The 15,418-nt window shown below is 37.8% G+C and overlaps 2 protein-coding genes across 3 annotated transcripts in view; one reads left to right on the top strand and one right to left on the bottom strand.

The window, feature by feature from the left end:
- The window catches only part of LOC108607165 (LIM/homeobox protein Lhx1), a 50,988-nt gene that overhangs the window by 16,849 nt on the left and 18,721 nt on the right, over window positions 1–15,418 (bottom strand). The window lies entirely within an intron of this gene.
- On the top strand, window positions 13,718–14,489 carry LOC108607166 (maker347). Of its 2 annotated transcripts, none has more exons than XM_017997818.2 (3): window positions 13,718–13,834; window positions 13,894–14,133; window positions 14,205–14,489. In XM_017997818.2, exons 1-3 carry the CDS (start codon window positions 13,828–13,830, stop codon window positions 14,282–14,284), a joined length of 327 nt encoding a protein of 108 aa, XP_017853307.1. In that variant the 5' UTR covers window positions 13,718–13,827; the 3' UTR covers window positions 14,285–14,489. The 2 variants fall into 2 exon arrangements, with proteins under 2 accessions (XP_017853307.1, XP_017853306.1); XM_017997817.2 differs by having other exon boundaries at window positions 13,891–14,133; window positions 14,205–14,488.

Below are 15,418 nucleotides of genomic sequence, written 5' to 3'. Positions count from 1 at the left end.
GAGAGAGCGAATGTAGTACTAGTCCAAAGTAAATACTTTTAATTGATTTTAAGTAAAACATATTAGAAGTAGATAAAAATGTACTTTTGAATACTATTGCTAATAATAATATTTACACATATTTCATTTTAAGTGTGTGTGTGAGAGAGAGAGAGAGAATGTAGGACTAATCCAGCTAGCTGCTGTTGTTGAGACGGTTCTTGTTGAGCATTAAATTAAGCAACTTTTACTATTGTTGAATTTCAGTATTGCTAAGAAAATATTTGTTAGACTGCAAAGTAAATAAAGTGTACTTTTGAATACTATTGCTTATAATAATATTTACATATATTTCAATTTAAGTGTGTGAGAGAGAGAGAGAGAGAGAGAGAGCGCTCAGTGCGATTAGTAGCTGCAGTTGTTGTTGATTTTGTTGTTCAGACTAAATTAGGCAACACTTAAACTAGCTGTCAAAATATTATTTGATGCACTTTAAATAATTTATCAATAAATAAAATAAGATATAAGAAATATGCTAAACAAATTGTTCATAATATTTTCATTTAATGCATGTGAGCTGCAATGCTTAAATTAAAAATTATGCATTTTTTTTTTTAGTTTACCGATTTGCAGACATTACAAAATAGTTGAACATATTGATAACTAATTGTTAGTTTGTTGTTACTAAATTATTTTGGAAATATATTTTTAGTATCTCTTCTATGTTTTTTACAGCCACAGCTGTTTACTGGTAGTCAGTGAAGTAACTAATTGCGCAGCTGTAAGTTATTGAGAAAGTGCCGCTTGGCTTTAAAGCAGCTTAAGCCAACGTTGATGTGCTACTGTTCACTCCCTTGCTATCTCTTTCACACACCACACACACACACACACACACACAGTTTGTTTAATTATGTGTGTGTGTGTGTGTGTAGTTGCAGTTAATGGTTGCCAAGAGGCAAGCGCTTTGTCCAGTGGCAAGTGTGGACTGTTGCTGAGTTGGGCTGCTTGGGATGGGCGTTGGGCGGTGGGTGTGGCTGCCATACAAAGCCAAAAAGTGCAAACAGTTGTTGTTGTTGTTGCTGTTGTTGTTGCTGTTGTTGTTGCTTTTGTTACAGTGCCACGCATCTTGGGCCAGAGCAATTTGCTTGGCTTTTGTTTGCTGTCATTTTGCGCATTGCATAGTTGTTGTTGTTGTAGCAAGTGGCAAGTGGCAGTGGCAGGTTTATTTGTCATGCAATTTATGCTTCAACGCCTGCTGCCGTTGTCGTTGTCGCTGTTGCTGTTTTGCGCTGAATGTTGTGCAAACTGCAGCGTCAAGTGTTGCAACAATTGTTGTGGCATGCGCTGCTGCCAACGCCGCTGCCGCTGCCGCTGCTGTCACAGCTCAAAGTCAAAGTCGCGCAATGCGAACTGCGCGAACTGTTTTTGACACTTGAAGCTGAAACTGAACTCGGTTGAGTTTGAGTTTGAGTTGAGTTGAGTTCAGTTTGTTTGACGGCCAAGCGAAGAATGTTGCAGACAGATAACGCGGCTAACGGTAAAGTTAAAGCCAAGGCAACGCCGCCAAGTGTATTCAACTGTGCCACTATTTTGTGTGTGTTGCGGGGGGTGGTGCAACCAACAATAACAATAAATACCACAACAATTTGTGACGCCGCATCAAAGCATGAAAAGCGCACCACGCCCGCCACCAGCTACTGAAGTAGTCCAACAAAAAGGGGCCGCTTAGGTGGGTGGGTGGGGGGTTGTGGTGTGTTGGGTGTGTGCAGCTGGTGTGGGCTGTGGGTGGCAGCAGCAACTTCATTTGTCAGCGGGGTTGCAACAACAAGCAAAAAGAAACAACAAATTAAGTGCGCTCTATGTGGCCAGTGGGTGGGGGGGGTGGTGGGTGGGGTGCTATGCGTGCTTTCCACTTCACTGACTCCAGCCAAGTGTGCGCGCTTGCTTTGTATTTGTTTATACATTTTTAATGTTGCACGCAATACACAAAATCGAAATTAATACAAAGAACTAAATGTCACTAGCCAAGTCCAAATGGGCGGCGCGCCTCGCTCAAGTTCAGGCGCTGACCTTGACGTGACGCTCAGCAATTGTCGCTCAAATGCCAACAGACAACAGCAATTTCTTCTACTTGGCTTAAATGCCTATTAACAATTAAAGCCAATTTATTTTCGACTTTTATAGCAACTGAAATTGAAGCGAATTTCGTCTTAATATAAATTTAATATAAATTTATTTCTCTTGCTTATTAAACTAGTTCAGCATTTTAATGCAGAACAACATTTGATGCCTTTTTTTTTAATAAATGACTGGCAGCACTTAAATTAAATTAAATTATGACTTTTAACACTTATTTGCAACTTAACTCATTAATAACAAATATATATTTGCACTTAAAGTCTGCACATTATGTTTTAATTGCTTTATTGTTGACGACTGCGCTTAATTAGTTATTGCTAAAAATATTTGCAACTAGACAAAATAATTCTGCAAAAAAATTGAAAAATAATTTTCAATGCATGCCGTTTTTTATAGCTAAACTATTTAAATTATTCAATTTTTTTTGATTTACTTGTGCATTTTATGATTTTATTGCAATTGTTGTTGCTTTCGATTAATTAGTTATTGCCCAAAATATTAAAAAAAAAAAAAACATTTTTAAATAATTTTTAATACATTATTTGAGTTGAACTGAACTATTTAAATTATTAAATTATTTTTTTTTGTTGTACTTGTGCTTGGGTATCGTTAATTCTCAACTATTTTACTATAAATCAAATAATAATACTAAAATATATATAAAATTTAAGTTTGCTATATGCCAAAAGCTTGTTTAAAGCAATTTTATTGTTTTAAAATAAACTAAAAGCATTTATGGCATTTGATAAACTTGCTTAATAAATTAAAAATTACAATTATTTTATTACTATTGGCTGCAAGTAACTATTTAAATATTTAATTGTTAGCAATATTAATTGCAATTTAATAGCTCTATGCCTTAAGTCTAAACTCACGTTTCATTCCCAACTTAATATGCATTGAAATATTTCTAATAAATGCATAATTTATATTTGAGCGTGAAATCTTTATTTTACTATTTAATGCTTTAAATTTAATATTTCTAATAAATGCATAATTAATATTTAACTTAAAGTGCTTAAAAATGTTGTGCTGCGCTTGATTTGAATTTGTTGCTGCTGCTGCTGCTGCTGCCTCAACAAGTCTTATTGGTTGCATGCAGCGACTTTAAGCATGCCACACCCCCAAGAGAAACTTCCCCTGCAAGTTCGCTGTCTTATTTTTTTTGCTGCCAAGACTCGAGACATTGTTTTGATTGGCATTACGAGCAGCAACGGCAACAAAGGCAACGCAAATAAAGCCAAAGAAACAAGGCAGTTGCCAAAGACAGAAAACAGAAAACAGAGCAGAGCGGAGAGCGCTGAGCAGAGGGAGAGGGGAGGGCTGCTTTTGGTTTTTTTGGTTGGTTTGTTCTCAACGCGTACGTTTTACCTTTTGGGCAACAATGTGTGGTTTGTTGCTATTGTCGTTGTTGTTGTTGTTGTTGTTGTTGCTTGTCGCTTGTGGCAAATGCTGCTTGGAACAACAACAGAGCAGAGCAGAGCGAGCGACAATAAAAGCGGCAACAACAACAATTTGCTTAGTGAAGTCGCAATGGGCATCAAAACCGGCCGCATTTGTGGGCATTTGTAAAGTGATCCTTTTTGCCATGTTGGTTTTAAGCGCAGGACCTTTTTTACACATACATAGACAGAGGCAGAGCTGCTGCTGCTGCTGCTGCTGTTGTTGTTGTTGTCGACGTCATTGTTGCCTAAAGCAACAGGATTTTGTAGCAAACGCGCCCCGGCAAACGCGTTGAGCTGTGCCAAAAAGGATTTACATAGAGCCTGCCACACACACACACACACATAGCTCTGTGTGTGTGTGTGTGTTTGCATATGTATTGTAGCATATATTTTTGAAATGCGCTCAGTTCAGTTCAGTTGTTGTTTTTATTTCGTTTTTTTTTCTTTTCATTTTATTGTTATCGTTGTTTCTGAAATTGATACCAAGTTGCAAACCCCCCTCCCCCCCCACTCAACCACACTGCCCTTAGCCTATGCGCTGTGTATACTTCTTACTTCTCATTTGATTGTTGTTTTTGTTGCTTTTGCTGCCGTGTGTTTTTTTGTTATTCTTTCATTTCAACGCGCCTGCCAAAAAGGGTCGCCAAAAGGTGTCTCAAAGAAACGCACACACACACACACACATACACACACACACACACACACACACAGCAGCAGCAACAAAATGGCGCCAACAAAATATTTGCAATAGTTTTGCATATGCTCTAGTTATGAATTTAATTTGCCTATTTTTTAATTTATTTATTTTGCTACATTGAAAGAAAGTGTAACAAATTAAATTTGTTGCTTAAAGAATGAAGCTACAAATATTTTTAATTTTATTTTATGCAACAACTTGTTTTGTATACTAAAAATAATTTATTTTAATTTGATTTTAAATATTAAAAACAATTTATGTAGCAAAGCAAATAAGCTATGCATTTTTTTAAGTTTTATAAATTAATTGTGTATATTAAAAATTGTATATTTAAAATGCATAACAATTATAGTTGTTATTTTAATTTTGTGTTTAAGTATTAAACACAATTTATTTAACAATTTTTATATATAATAATTAAAGCATAATATGCTACATTATTGTAAATCAAATTAAAAATATATTAAATATTTATGACTCTTATATCAGCTTAATAGCAAGCGTATAAATTTAAGCTCATAAAATTGCTTATTTAACTGTAAGACGCAAAGCAACAATTTAGTTTAAATATTTATGTAAACAAACATTTTTACATAAGCAATACGTGGCGCAATTTATATATTTATATATTTTTAAATTGTAGAATTTAATTCTAGGCCTTCAGGCTGAATTTATAAATAAAATAAATAAATAATATAAAATATAAATTTTATTTATATGCCAAGCAATTTATATGACATACTCGTTGTTTATAATAATAAATAAAAGGCTTTTCAACAAATTTGCTGCTTAAATAAAAATGATTTGAAGTTTGCGTGTGCGCTTTGGTTGAGAAAGTTATAGTCATGCTATAGACCAAACCAAAAAAAAAAACCACAAAACAGAGCAAAGAACAAAGAGTGAAAGAGAGGGAGAGCGAACAGTTTGCTGCGTTTATTTAATCCGTAAACAGATCAATGTTGGGCTACAAATCCCAACAGAGGCTCTGAGCTCTGAGCCCTCTGGAGTTCGCCGTACTATAATCTATGCCGCGCTGATCTCTTGCAGCAACAACAACAAAGAAACAAACAAACGAACGAACGAACGAACGAACGAACGAACGATCGCGTGGGCAGGTAGACGAACAGCAAGAACAACAACAACAATTGACGCTTGGGCTTGGGCCGTACTCAATGCTCAAATACGGTTAACGATAGCAATCCGGACTGCGTTCTGTCTGTGGCTGTGGCTGTGACTGTGACTCTGGCTTAGGCTCGCTTTTCGACACTTTGTTTGGCACGGTTTAAGCCAATTGTTAATCACCCCGCAGCAGTTCGCTCTATGGGCATGGGCATGGGCATGGCCATAATCCCAATTGACAAAAGTCAACAAAGCGCATCAATTCATTTGCAATTCATGCAGATATATAAACTATATCCTGCTGTGTGGTCGCTCCGCGGGTTGACAACAATTTGTTTAACCAAAATCAAATAACTTAAAACAAGCTCAAGCGCTCAAGTTTTTTGTGTTTTTATTTTGCAAACGGCCTTCATTTGTTACCTTATTTATTTTTATTATTTTGTTTTTTTGCTGCAATCTTGTTGTTTTGTTTTGATGCCTGTCAAACGTATCAATTTCAAAGCAAAAACAAAACAAAAAAAAACATTTTCACACACATGCGAGGCGGCGAACTTATTGTTGTTGCTAATTGTTGTTATAGTTTTGCTACATAAATTGTCTGTCAGTTATATTTTGTATGCTCTCTTGGCTATACGATTCTGACATATTTTGCAGTTGATGAATGGCATGTTTAACCCACTGGCCCCAATAATATTTATATATCGTATGTACTGCATATATAGCACTAGATATATAAGCTAAGAATTGGCTAGCTAAGTAGTCTAAAATCAAATCTATAACTAAATTTTTTATATAAAAATGCAGCAGTTATTTTGTTTTGATTTTGTTATAATCAAAAAATATAACTCAATAATATATTTTGAAAATTTTATAATTGCTTTAAGCTCAAAATTATTCGTTTTAGCTTTGCATAATTTAATTGCAATTAATATAAGTCTAATTTCATTAGCTAACTAAAGTTAAGAATATTAATTTTCTTTGCTGCATGCAAAGAAATAAAAATCTATGACTAACTAGCTCAAAGTTTTGCGCTTTTTTATAGCAAAATGCAATAAATCAAAATATATATGTTTGAAAGTAGCTAAAAATAGAGGCAAGCATATATATTTTAATATTTATTGCTCTACAACTGAAAACAGCAGCAGCAGCAACAACAATAAAATGCTATGCAGCCTATAAAAAAATATATAAATATTTACTACAATAGTTATAATTATTTATTATATAATAATAAAAAAAAATTAAAATAAAATGTTATATATGTAATTTATATTTTATGCTCTTAATCAACTTTGTGCTAACTGCGCTTTGGCCTTAGCCAGACATTGTGCATATATCTTGGCGATTTTATTGTTGTTGTTGTAGTTGCTTATCGCAAATTTTGGGCTTAAACGATTTGTGACACTAATAAATAAGTTGGTTGGCTGTTTGGCTGGGGCTGACTCGTAATTCTTAGCTCCAGTGGCTGCGTTCATGTCTCTGTCTTGCTGTATTTCTTTCGCTTTCTTTTGTGCACACGTTATTTACTCGCATTTATTTATGCTCATTGCGTTTATCATTTGTGACATTTGGCAAAGCGCCGGCCCAAAGCGACGCGTGGGCATGACTAAAGTTGAATACGCCCGTGAAATTGTCACAGCTTGCTGAGTTTTATGGCCAACACACAGACACACAGACATGCACACGTATGTGAAATCTGTGCAAATTTATGCGGCAGTGGCAGGTGCCGCAGCTCCAAACAAACTTGCCACATAAACTTTACAATGCCAGGCGCTTTGTTAGCCACAAAATTAAATACGTTGCTATTTGTTTTTTTTTTTTTTAAGCACAAAAACACGCAGTTGGAGATTTAGCTTGACCCACATTTGCAGCTCAAATGACTGACTGACTGACTGACTGACTGAGTTGCCTTATCAGCAATAAATATTGAATTGCTCGACTGATCGACTCCAACTGCAACTGAGTCACTTCGAGTCTTGGGCTAGGCAAATGACTCATGCATGCCAAATAGACTCCCCACCCCTCCCCCTCTCGCACTCGCTCTGCTCTGCTCTGGCAGCAATTGCAGTTTGTTATTGCCTAGTTTTTCATTTATAGCCGCTATTTAACGTTTTTTCAAGCGAAAAACTTTATTTTCACGCGCATTACGAGAAGCCGCCACGTCAAAAAGTCTCGACTTGGACTTGGTAAAGCCAAAACCAAAAAAAAAAAACGCTAAGCGAAAGCAAATAAAACAAATGCTGCTGTCTCACTCTAACAGCGTCTAACTAACTCGAGTAAAAGACCATTAAAAATAGCTTTAAAGTGGCTGTAAAAATAAAGCCGCAGCTCTCTAGGTATAAAATAAAACATAAAAACTGCGCGCCAACTGCTGCGGGCTTCAACACCAAATCCAAACTGAGCCAAAGCCGCAGCCACAGCCGCAGCCACAGCCGCAGCCACAGCCACAGCGCCTAGGCTAAGGCTAAAACTAACTGCAGCAGCCAAGAAGCTGCCCCCCCTCCCTCCACAGCCCAGCCCAGCTGCAAGTCTAAGCCCAACTTGCCTAAGCTACTTTTTACTCAGTTATTTTCGCAAGGCTTCGGCTTCGGCTCCAGGCTCAGGCTCAGGCTCAGGGATCAACTACAACTATAAAGCCACAGCTGACAGCTTATGCATTCAGACTATATGTCAGCAATATGCAAGCAGCAGCAGCAGCAGCAGCAGCCTCATGTTGTGCCTGTCAAGCCAATGAATATGCGCTACAGCTGCTCATATATATATACGCACACACGTAGTTGAGCTAAAAGTATTTTGACAAATACAAATTTTGCTTTGGTTGCTGCGCTAACTTTGAAAGCTAAAAGTTTGGCTTTATTATTAACAAATGCTCAAGTATTAATTTGAGCAAAGATGAAATATTTTTTATTTTCTATATATTATTATTTTATTACAACATTATATTGTATTAAATGAAATGTCTTTAGCGCATTTTGTTCTAAGTTTGATTACGATTACGAATTTCTAAAACTAAAAGTTTGCATTTGTTTTTATATAAACTATAAACAAATACTCAAGTATGAATTTGAGCAAAGATGAAATATGTTCTATATTCTATATATTATTATATTAAATGAAACATCTTTAGCGCATTTTTAGCGAATTGTTTAAGCATTTGTCATACGAATTTTTAAAGCTAAAATTTTGCATTTGTTTTATATAAATTGCTCAAGTATTAATTTAAGCAAATTGCAAAAATTTTAAATTATATTGTATTAAATGCAATGTTTTTTAAATATTTTGTTTTAAGTTTCAAAAATATAACTTAATTTTAAATAAAATATATTTTTATAAAAACTAAATATAAATTATTATAACTTGCAATCGAATAAATTCAACTATTGTCTATTGTTCAAGTTCTGCTCTATAGCATTAAATACCAAATCTTTGTCACAATACATATGCAGCTGACTGTAGTAGTCATAATATAAGTAGCTGCTGCTAAATGCAAACTGCTTAAAGTTAGTTAGGCCAATTGCATTGAGCAGCAACTGAGGCAGTTCAATTAGCAGCTTATTATGAAAATTCTGTAGAAATTGTGGAATTTTTTACTAAAAGCAAAAGCTAAACTGAACTCTAAGCTGTCAATTGGGCTGCTGTTACTTTTTTTCTATTGGCATCTTTTTATAATACTAATGACTAATTTATTTAAATAATTAAGTTAAGCGCTGCTATCAAAATTGTTCGCTTTGCTTTGTAATGTGAAATTTATGCAATTCCAAGTTTTCTCATTGCTTCGTAGCTACTGTTTGAACTTTAATGTTGGCAATTTAATGTATGCAAAGATAGCTTAAAGTTAGTCTAGTTAATGTCTGGCTGGCTGGCGATTTGAAGAGTTATAAGCCAGCAGCAGCAGCAGCAGCAGCAGCAACATCAAAAGAAAGCTGAGCTGATGTTGGCCTGCAGGCAAAAAGCTTTGCGGGCCTTAAAGCCAAGCCAGCATAAAAATGCGAACCCCCCACCACTCTTACCAAAACGTGTGTGAGCTCTGAGCTGAGCTGCTGGCCATTATTGTATTTTATTTATGGCCAACATGCAGCAGCAGCAGCAGCAGCAGCAGCAGAAAAAGAAAATGCAAAATCGATTTTGTATTTTTCACATTTCTAAGCTTTTAGCCAGCTTTGTGTGCTGTGGCTGTGGCTGTGGCCTTAAGCTAGGCGCTTGCTGTCTCTTTCGCACGCTCTAGATCCTACAGACATTTTGTGCACAAAGCTCAGCACATTTCCGTTTCCGTTTTGTATACATAACCTCAATAGCAGTATTTTGGCATAGCTACTACTAGTAGCACGTAGCACACATCTTCACACCAGCAAAGAAACCCCACACCACACCACACCCCACCTCACCTAAGCTGGGAGAACCCTCCACCGCATGAGGGTTCATTCTCTATGCCTGGGCACCCTATATCATTCAGCAGGGCTTGCCGCCAGTCCAATACATTGCTCCCGATTTGAACTTTGTCAAGCACACACACACACACACACATGCCCAACCCCCAACCCCACCCCCTCTCTGGCATTTCGGCTGGCAGCTTTACAAAACGCCACCTGCAGCTCTCAGACGCCTTTGCGTGCTTTTGGTTTCGACAGTTGGATTTGTGCCTGCGACCTCAACACTCAACCCCACTCCTCCCTCCAACTCCATTTGGCAGCATCCACACAGCCCGTGCACAATTCTTTTGTTTCGCTTCGTTTCGTTTCTATTTTTGCTGTTGTTGTTTTCTTAGTTCAGAGCCGCCAACGCCAGATCCGCCAAATCAAACCAACGAACCAACCAAACCACCCACCCAAACGGGCGGGCGGCAGCTTAAGCCTGCTGCTCGCTCTCTCTCTCTCGCTCTCTCAGTCACACGCTCTTTTTACGTTTTTTTTGCGCTTTGGCTTTTATTTCTTTCTTTATTTTTCGCTATAGCTATCTCACTCTCTTTGGCTGTCTCTGGGCGCTCTGGCTGCTCTATAACTTTCTCGCGTTTTTGTTGACGCTATCTCGCTCTGGATTTTTTGCTGCTGCTGCTGCTGCTGCTGCCGCCGGCCCTCCTTTTTTATTGTTGCTATTGCTGCTGTCAGCAGCGCAGTTGGCGCTAGCGTCGCGTTTATCTCTGCGCTAGAGCCTCGGGGTTGCGCTTCTTGCTTTTGTTGCTGTTGCTAGTTAGTTGATATGTGTTGCTCTTTTTTTTTTTTTTTATTTTGGCGCGCCGCTCTCTTTTGACTCTGCTAGTTTCCAGCTGCTTTTCAAAATGGTTGCCCATGCTTGAAATATGACACGATTACACGTTTGGACACCAAGAGCTATGCGCTGGGCTGGGGTGGAGTTGGACTTGTCGTAAATCTTGGCCAGCTGGCCATCTTAACATGGCTTGCAAAGAATGTTTGTTTCGACCCAAAAAAGGAAGAAGAAGAAGCAGCAGTATAAATACCTTAAACTCTTAACACCCCAAAAGCCCAAAGCTGCAGCAACTTTAACAACAAGTTTGGCAGTTTTATAGGCCACATGGCAGCAGCAAAGTGTGTTGCATGCCACACACAACTTTTTCTCGAGTGCAACACAACTCTCGTTAACGGCCAATCAAATTTTTGATTGAAGATTTATGTGGACAGCAACACAACTCGCTAATAACTGCTATAGAGACTTGACCGCTCTAGTTTTAACGCCTTGAAATTTACACCAAACAAACAATTTGATGTTAGATACTAAAATGTTATTGTTTCAATCGCGCTGTCTCGCTCGCACTACGGCTTGGGCTGTCATTAAGTTCAAGCGCCCATAAACCAAACTCAAACTCAAACCTAAAACCCAAACTGACTTACAAGTCGCATCAAATATCATCAAATCTATAGCACAAGCGTACAGGTTACGACAATAGAAAGAGCAAGAGAGTGAGAGAGAGAGAGAGAGAGAGAGAGCGCATGTATTTAAATAATTTATAGCGCTTTGGCAACTTTAGGCCAGAGCTAAATAAATGTTGGACTTACTTGTAAAAGTTTTATATGTTGTCTAAATATTTTTAATAAATTTGACACTATTGGCAAATTATTTGTATACATAGCTTAAATTTATAAAATAAGCAGCTATATACATTTTTTAAAAATAAGCAATAAGTAAGCCAATGAATATGCATTAAATACATATTAATGTTTTAATATATTTATTAAGCATTAAGCAAATAAATGCAACAAATTATGCTAAAAATCTCAAGCTATATATATATATATATATATATATGCTGCTTTGTTATACATTTGTGACTTTTGCACTAAATTAAAATTTTTTTTAGCTATTTTTTATTGCTTATTTTAACACTTTGGCGCTCATTTAAAATAATTGCTTGGTTAGTAAACAAGTTATAATAATCATAAACAAATACTTATCACTCAATTTTGCGCTACAAAGTGTTTTGTTTATTATTTTTATAACTCAATTGTGCTTAGGCTTTGTGTTTTTATTTTTAAACATAAACATAAAGTTCGCAATTTATCTAACATGAGTTCTGCTGTTTTTGCTTACAGGGCTAATAACTTTAAATGATTTATCAGCCAACAAGTGCAAGTGCCTAAGCAGCTACCGTCAATAACTCATTCACTCACTCACTCACTCACTCATTTTTATATTTTAACCGAAAAAGCAGCGCTATGATTTATTGCTAGCAACAGCAACAAAAAAAAATGGCGACACTTCCGCTAGAGCGTGACTGTGACTGTCTTTTTGACTGTATGAACAGTTAGATTTGCTTAACTGTAAGCGCTAGAGCCAGCAAATTTCATATGTAGCTACATACTTATGCGTAGTTTATTTTAGAATTTTCATAACTACGCCAATGCTTATCGTAAACTCAATATTAAGCGCTTTGGCTATTATGCTGGGTCTCATAATGTCGGTGGTGCGTTTTTATGCAAAATAGTTGGCAAATGATTTACGTATGGCGGCGTCTGTGAATTGGTTTTAGCTTTGACGCTATCAGCATCAAACTTTTTCTTTGCCTCGTGTGTGAAGCGAAAAATAGCCGCAAATTTATTGCCGCAAAACAAAAAAAAAAAAGAAAAAAAGAGAAGCTGCGAAATAAATAAGAAAGCCAAAAATCATAAAATAAAAAATACGTTGAGCAAAAAAATGCGAGTAAAGCGGTAAATGCTGCTGGACTTGTAGCTCTGAGGCTGAGGCTGAGGCTGAGGCTGGAGTTGGGTGCCTATTGGGTTTATGGAGGCTGTGGCCGCATTGGCTTGGACCTTGCCTTGTTGTATATAAAAAGTAACCCAGAGAGTCATAAAAATAAAAAATAGCCCAAGTAAATGTCAAATAAACTTTAACGGTTTTGCTGCTTCTTCTGCTCTTTTCCCTTTTCACACACACACACACACGCACACATAAACGTAGCACGACGACCAAAAAAACCGCCACATAAAATACAACAAACTGACCGAAACGAGCACCCAAAGCAACAACAACAACAACAACAACAACTGAAACTGAAACTGCAAATAAAAATAGTAAGCAATGGTCAAACAACAACAACAATAAAGAGTAAAAAAAAGTGAATACAAAGCGCTGCGTGGTGGGGCGGCGGGCAGGCGCACATGTCTGCGTATGCGTGTTTTATTATATGTGTGTGTGTGTGTGTGCGCAACGCCCAAACGACAACCGTAAATCTGCGGTATTTTTCATGTGCCAACAACAACAATAAAATAACAACAATAACAATGTGAGTGCAGGAGTGAGAGCGCAATAGCTAGAGTCAGTCCCCATTTGGGGCCGCAGCTGATAAGCTGCAAGGCAGTAAACTCTTAACTGTAAAACTGTGCGCCTGAACTTTGCCCCCCCCCCCCTCCCCCAGTAAACTGAGCACTGACTGGCGGCGCTTTAATGTGCGCTTTAAGCTTTAAGCAGCAGCAGCAGCAGCCACAAGCAGCAGCAGCAGCAACAGCATTAGCAGCTGCTTATCTGCATCTGAGCAGAGCCAGACAATTTAAAAATATGCTTGGCTGCGTTTATTTTGCAAGGGTTGAGCCCTCAAATGTTTTAGCCAACAGCAATGCAAAACAGTTGGGCAGTTGTCTTTAATATGCCAACTAGCTAGAGCAGCAGTTTGATAAATATTCTTATATAGAATATTTAAAAGAAATTGTCAAATGCTTTAAAAATATAGCAACTAGTTACTGCACTAGCTACAGCTGCGTATATAGAACTTTAGAACTAAGCAATAGCTGCTTATATTTTATTTTTTATAAATTGAATTGCCTAAGCAGTCGCTGCGGCATATTTCACTTGTTTAGTTCACTTCAAGCTGCGCCGCTTCAACATTTCTCATTACATTTTACAAAATTCAGCACAACACAACAAAATAATTTATAACAATTTTGTAAACGTTTCAAATTTTTAAGTTACATTTATATAACGCACAATTTATCGAACAAAATGGAGCGTAAGTAGCCACTAGCCAATTGTTGTTGCTATTAAGCTGCAGCTTTTACTATGCAGCAGCAACCGCAACCGCAACGCCAATTGAAGCAGCTGCAGCTGAGCCAGAGCAGCAGGCAGCTGAGGAGCCAGCAGCAGCAGAGATCGCCGAGATCGCCGAGAGCGCTGGCGAGCCCACAAAGCCATTGGAGCAGCAGATTCAACAGCAGCAAATCGCATTTAGAAATCGACGCAATCCCATCACAGGCGATGGTATAAATATTTATAAATTGTTTCAAACACGCAAGCCAGCTGGACACACAGGTGTGTAACTTACTAAAAATATATCGCGCAGCGTTCACTTAACGCCTCCGCCTCTGCCTGCCTGGCCACAGCTTGCAATCCTTTGACCGGCGAGGGGTATCCGCCCGAACGCACAGACATGGAAGCGTTACAACGCGTGCAAATGCTATAATATTCTATTACTCATTGATATATAGAGCTATAGTTCTATCTATAAAGTCTGCAGTACCAAGCTCACGTCTCTCGATCGGGCTGTGAGTTTTGTATATATAGAATATGGATAGAAATGCTGCATATAAAATTTGTAATTGTAAAATTTGCGCACCTCTCAACTTTTATGCGAATTATATAACTTTCGTAAATGAAGTCAACAAATGCGTTTATTTATATTGAGCAACAATAATTAGCGCGCTAAGCTTTTGACCTTGCCCCAAGCGTGGCGCAACAAGCGCTTCAAATAAAAGTCACATAATGTGCTCGCCTTTTGTTTTATTATATCAAAGCGCTTCAATCTCAGTTACAAACACGCATACATACATACGCATGCATGTGTGTGTGTGACCTTGTTGGCAATTAAAGGCAACAATTTTAGTTTAGCAAGAAATTTTTCAAATTTTAAACTAAACTTAATGTTTACGCAGCTGCTTATGTCGACTATAGCTCACCGATTTGTTATACATTGCTTTGCTTTGCTTTGCTTTATCTTTACACATGGCGTATGCGCAATTTACCGACGGCACTTGCAACTTGTTGTTGTATTTCGGTTCGCTAAGTGAAAAATCCGTTGCACGTAATTAACGCAATTAAAATCAAAACATTAATGACCTGCGCTTGGCTCTGTGACGTCAGCGTCGGCGTCGCCGTCGACAGCGCAAAAGCGACGTCGCTGCCGCTGTCGACGCGCAGCGCAGCAAAATTGTAAACAAAAACAAATAGACAGCGAGAGCAAGCAGCAGCAGCAGCAGCAGTTGCTGCAAGCACTAAAAACATTAATTTTAGTTTTTAAATAAATACAAAAATCATTGCCTACTTATTGGGGGAAATCAACATAAAGTTATGGCCAATGTGCAGCCATTTTGTGGCTAAAATCAAAGGCAAAGGCAAAGGCAGCAAGCGTCTGACGCTGGCGTCAGCGTCGACAGCGACGCAAGCTGCGCAGACGCCAGCAAAGGCCATGGCGAGACTTTCGGGCAATGCGCAGCTGCTAAACTTAACGCTCTTTGACTACCAAATGCGCTCTCGCTCTCGCTCTCGCTCTTGCTTGGCGCTTGCTCTCTCACTCGTGACGTCGCTTGCCCCAGCTTAA

This window comes from Drosophila busckii, chromosome X (genome assembly GCF_011750605.1).
Source record: "Drosophila busckii strain San Diego stock center, stock number 13000-0081.31 chromosome X, ASM1175060v1, whole genome shotgun sequence".
Classification (NCBI taxonomy): Eukaryota; Metazoa; Arthropoda; class Insecta; order Diptera; family Drosophilidae; genus Drosophila; species Drosophila busckii.
Note: the sequence above shows the minus strand (reverse complement) of the source record. Positions and strands in the feature narration are given on the sequence as shown.